This window comes from Oratosquilla oratoria, chromosome 39, assembly GCF_046742065.1.
Source record: "Oratosquilla oratoria isolate Oo_2021 chromosome 39, ASM4674206v1, whole genome shotgun sequence".
NCBI classification, from domain to species: domain Eukaryota; kingdom Metazoa; phylum Arthropoda; class Malacostraca; order Stomatopoda; family Squillidae; genus Oratosquilla; species Oratosquilla oratoria.
The window spans coordinates 8,310,269-8,315,268 of record NC_134815.1 but is presented as its reverse complement, the minus strand read 5'-3'; the positions used below and the strand labels follow the sequence as shown (position 1 = coordinate 8,315,268).

The 5,000-nt window shown below is 37.6% G+C and overlaps 2 protein-coding genes across 3 annotated transcripts in view; one reads left to right on the top strand and one right to left on the bottom strand.

Moving 5' to 3' along the window:
- LOC143020273 (low-density lipoprotein receptor-related protein 4-like) overlaps positions 1-5,000 on the top strand; it is a 297,790-nt gene that overhangs the window by 163,397 nt on the left and 129,393 nt on the right. The window lies entirely within an intron of this gene.
- The window catches only part of LOC143020275 (uncharacterized), a 23,936-nt gene that overhangs the window by 16,491 nt on the left and 2,445 nt on the right, over positions 1-5,000 (bottom strand). Inside the window, exons 3-4 of the mRNA XM_076176507.1 lie at positions 1,811-1,918; positions 1,226-1,315 (exon numbers count right to left, since the gene is read on the bottom strand). Coding sequence (XP_076032622.1) covers positions 1,226-1,315; positions 1,811-1,918 — 198 coding nt within the window. The remainder of the gene's footprint in view (positions 1-1,225; positions 1,316-1,810; positions 1,919-5,000) is intronic.

The following is a 5,000-nucleotide window of genomic DNA, read 5'->3' as shown; positions in this document are numbered from 1 at the left end:
CCGTAGAAAATTCCAGAATATGCCACGATGCACCAAGACAAAAACATTCTTGAGATCACCATAAGCTGCAAGAAAACCCTATCGAAACTCAAGTGGGCGCTCCACGAGAATATGATGCGCTAGGATCCAATCAGTTGTTGAGGTTCCTGGCATGCACCCAGACTAGGCTCTGAGACTTTATCAGATGTGAATGAACCTGTTTTAGCAACAGGTAGGTAAGCACCTGAACTGGCACAGAGTAGTGTAATACCGCTGTAGTTGTTGCAGTCCTGTGGGACCTCTTTCTCCTTCCAGATAGGGATGATCAAATCCTTTTTTCAGTCATAGGGAATGGTACCGGACTGCCAGGCCCCAGACAGTGCCACATGCATCCTGAGGATCATGGCCTCACTTCCAGCTTTCAATAATTCCACACTGATGGTGCAGATGCCAGCTGTCTTTCAATTTTTTAACTTACGATGGAGGTTTTTCACCCACTATAAAAGTTAACCACAAAAAGACAGGATAAGTCCTGAAGGAGAATACCTTCATCATATACAGGACAAATGATCACAAAACATTACAAATTACTGAAGGCCTCCATTAATTACTTAGCAAAATCAACAAATTATTCCCTCAAAAAAAAAAAAAAATCCAGAAGTCCTAATGAGACAAGCTTCCCTTAACGTCCAGTAATGTACAAATACAAGAATAATCTTCCCAGAGGCAGGATTTCCACCACCTATACATTTAGTATTGTATATCAACCTGATTATTCACATAATTTACCATTTCACCTTCAGCGATCCAGTTTGACATACATCAGCGGCCATCCAGTTCAAAAAGGAATTGTATTGGAGAGATTAAATCATGAATAACAATCATACCTATTGAACTTGATGGCCACTGACGTTTCGACGATCTGGGTTGCTGATTGATCGATGTTATTTTTTTTTTCTCATTACTGTTTAACGTTCAAATTGATCTTCCAGTATTAACTTCTGTAGCTAAGGCCTACAGATTTCAAGGTCTTTAACCTTTGCCTCAGTTGTAATTGAAATGGTGGACAGTCATGTTTACGTACAAGATTGAAGGTAAACCGGGATTTATATTTGGTTCACCTCTTCCGCATAAAATTTCGTTTTTACTCTTTTAATCTCTCTGTCGTCATGTTATTCCATTCATCCCCATGTTACCCCTCAGTAGCGAGGGGAACATGGTTAAACGAAAAGTTATGTGCTCTTACCTTCCTCGTAATCTTCATAGCTCATGTAGTCGCTGCTGTCCTCATCACTGCCGCTGTCGTCATTATCATCGCTGTCTTCACCGAATATCACTGTCGATATCATCATCGTCATAAATACAAAGAAAAATCCTCCCTCTACCCCTCCTTCTCCCCTCCTCCTCCCCTCCTTCTCCCCTCCTTCTCCCCCCTCCTTCTTTTCCCTTGCATTTCCTTTTGCTGCTGTTCTTTCGTTTCTCTTTCTCATCCTCTCATCCTCCTTCTTCTTCCTCTTCCTCCTCCTCCTCCTCTCCTTCCTCCTCCTCTTCCTCCTCCTCCTCCTCTCCTTCCTCTTCCTCCTCCTCCTCCTCTCCTTCCTCTTCCTCCTCCTCTTCCTCCTCCTTCTCCTCATCATCATTGTCATCATCATCATCATCATCGTCATCATTATCGTTGTTATCGTCATGATGATGATGATAATCATCATCATCATTATTAACAACAACAACAACAATAACATTATCATCATCATCATCTTTGAATAAGTCTTCAAGCGGAAATAAAACGTATATTAGTTCTCTATTGAGAAAGTTGGTGAATTTCGTTTACCTGCTGTCACGTTGTCTGGTAGCGGTATTTCATACTGCTGAGTGCACTCCTTCAAAAATGTTATTATTTCATCCGGCTTTGGGTCGATCCGATCACCACAGTCCATATCTAGAATGTGTGAAAAGAAAATAGAATCCTTCGTTTCCTTGGTTTAAAACAGAACAAAAATCTTAAAGTCATGATCAGATTCTTTGGATGAAGACGTTTACAATAGCCCCCTCAAATCTGAATCAGACTCGCAATAGAAAAAGTTTATCTGAAAATGAAGTATAATAATAATAATGAATAAGAAGATAAATCAATCAATAGAAAATAAAGTCGAATGGATACTCAATTTAGCTGACACGTTCTAGTATAATCTACTTAAATCCACTGATTCTTCTCTTAAGTATTGAAATCACCGATTACTAATTAATTTTAATTAATTCTTCTTGGCTCATTCCCTGAATCGTCCTAGAAGGACTCAATTTTATTATCTGAACATTGTGAAGCTGGTGCATAAACTTGAATTATTTTCAGTGTGCCTTTTACATTTTCTGATATACTACTGAATCTCACTATCTTACCAGCAACCTCTCGATTAATCAGGAAACATGAGGATAATGAATACTCTCTTCCGAAAACGTATAATTCGTAAACAGACTTAGATAAATAAGAAAAAGAACAACGGAGAACGACATAGACTTCATATTAGGGAATGAGAGCACCATCATTTGAAATGTTATGGTTGTAAGTTAGGTTGGCATAGAGAGTAACCATAGAATGATAGGTTATATAGCTACATTCAGTTTCAGAGCAGAGAAAAATTGACTAATCTTGACGAATAAAACAAACCTTGCAATGGTAAAGGATAACAAAAAGGATTCTCAGTTCAAAGTTAAAAACAGATTTCAAGCTCAAAGAAATAACGAAAAGTAAAAACTCCAAAGTTGCAAATTACTTGATGAATAGAAGGACTATATAGATTAAAACCAGGAGGGACGAAATAGAGAGAAATGAACGAAAAAAGTTTAGCACTAAAAAGCAAATATCAGAGATACAGGGAGAGAAAGAGAGAGAAAGAGGGTGAGATGGATCATATGAACAAAATTATTCGTAAAGGTAAAAGTATTAAAGAAATCAAGCACAGTCTAGCTTTAGGGAAGAGGCAGATGATAACTTTGAAACAAATAAATAGATCATTAGAAGCAGAGACAGAATAGTGGAAAGACGAGAGAAAATGTGCTATACTTCTCAAATACCGTGGTTGAGTTATCAAATTTTTCTATAGCCGTTAATAGTACACGAAAAGTTATGAAAAAGTGTTTGGGTTTAGAAATAGAAAAAGAAATAAAAGCAATTGGGGAAGATGACATGCCGATAAATCTTCTGAAAGACGCAGGGAATTGTCGACTGACTCAACTTTATATGAAATGTATACGTCACGAAAGCATTTTTCTAATCATAGTACAATGATAGAGTAATTCTTCTTTATAAGAAAAGCGACCAGGGAGATCTTAATAACTACCAATATTGTAAATAAAGTTTTAGAAGAAAATCAGCCAAGAGGACAGGCAGGCTTTAGATGTCTATACTCGACTTTGGACCATTTACAGATAATAAATTGACTGAGAAAACGATACAGTACAATAAACTCGTGTTGAAATGTTGTAGATTATAGAAAGACCTTGCACTCTGTACATTAGATGGGAATACATAAAAATATAATAATGATAAAAATTGACAAACTAGTACGGCAAGTCAATACAATACATTCTAATCCTCTTGAATTTGTGGATTATATCGTTTTTCTCTCAGAGACAACGGAAGATTTTCAAGATATCTAGAGTTATCTAAACAAATATATCCAAAAATAGGTTTGAGGTTGAATAAGAATAAAACCAAAGTAACGTTTAACCTGAAAATTAAAAGAAAAATATCTATGATTGATGGTGAGTCTTGAAGAAGTTGAAGATTATAACTATGTAACCGAGATGATAAAACTGACTAAAGAACATAAACATTTAATAGTAAGTCGTATCACAACTGGTTGGAATTTTTTTAGTATATATATACGAACATCATGAGAGGCCCTCTATTTACATGCCTAAAACGAAAAGATTACAATCATGTATACTACCAGCTATAATCCACGGATGAATGTGGACCTTGAAAACACAAAATTTATGGAAATGATACTATGACAGACAACTTCATTCAGCAGAATCGTGATATAATGGGATTTCAATCGACGTTAACCAGAGTAAAATGCAGACCATGTCCCGGGGTTAAAGGAACCAAGTCCATAGCAAAAATCATGCACTTTTTCTTCCGAGTTCGGTTTATTGTACAGGTGCCTCCACGCTCGTGTGTTTGTGTGTGTGTGTGTGTGTGTGTGTGCGTGTGTGCATGTGTGTGTGTGTTTGCGTGCATATGTGTGTGTGTGTGTGTGTGTGCGTGTGTGTGTGTGTGTGTGTGTGTGTGTGTGTGTGTGTGTGTGTGTGTGTGTGTGTGTGTGTGTGTGTGTGTGTGTGTGTGTGTGTGTGTGTGTGTGTGTGTGTGTGTGTGTGTGTGTGTGTGTGTGTGTGTGTGTGTGTGTGTGTGTGTGTGTGTGTGTGTGTGTGTGGTGAGGGTTACAAGGATAGATAGTGAGAAATGTGGAGGTAGGCGGAGAGCGAGCGTGAAAATGGCTGCACACAGAGTTGATCAAAGAGTGATGAGACGGTGTGGGAATATGCAAAGAATGAGTGGGGGAAGTATTAACAAAAGTTGTAAATAGCAGAAGTATATAATGTGAATATGAGGATGAATGGGCGTGGTGAATTGGGCTTTGGAGATAGATGTCTGTCGAGCAAGTAAGATATAGTGTAAAAGTTAGGATGTACAACATGTTTATCCATCATGACGATATATTGGCGTGTATATGATTAATTTTCTCAAGTAACTCTACGGAGGAATAAAGAGATACCTCAAACATCCTCAAGGATGAAAATTCATTGCATAAAGAAGTATGTTCGAGAAGTCAACTCAGGATTTTTTGCTGAAATTTCCGTGAGCCATTCGTTTCTGAAATAAGTGCTGTTAATATTTCCATAGAAAACTAGTTCAATTTTCATACTTAAAGAGGCTGGTAAATGGAAGCAAGAGTATAGTGTGCTTTTCAAAGTGATCAAATGATCACTTCAAAGTGATCACATAATCACTTCAGCTG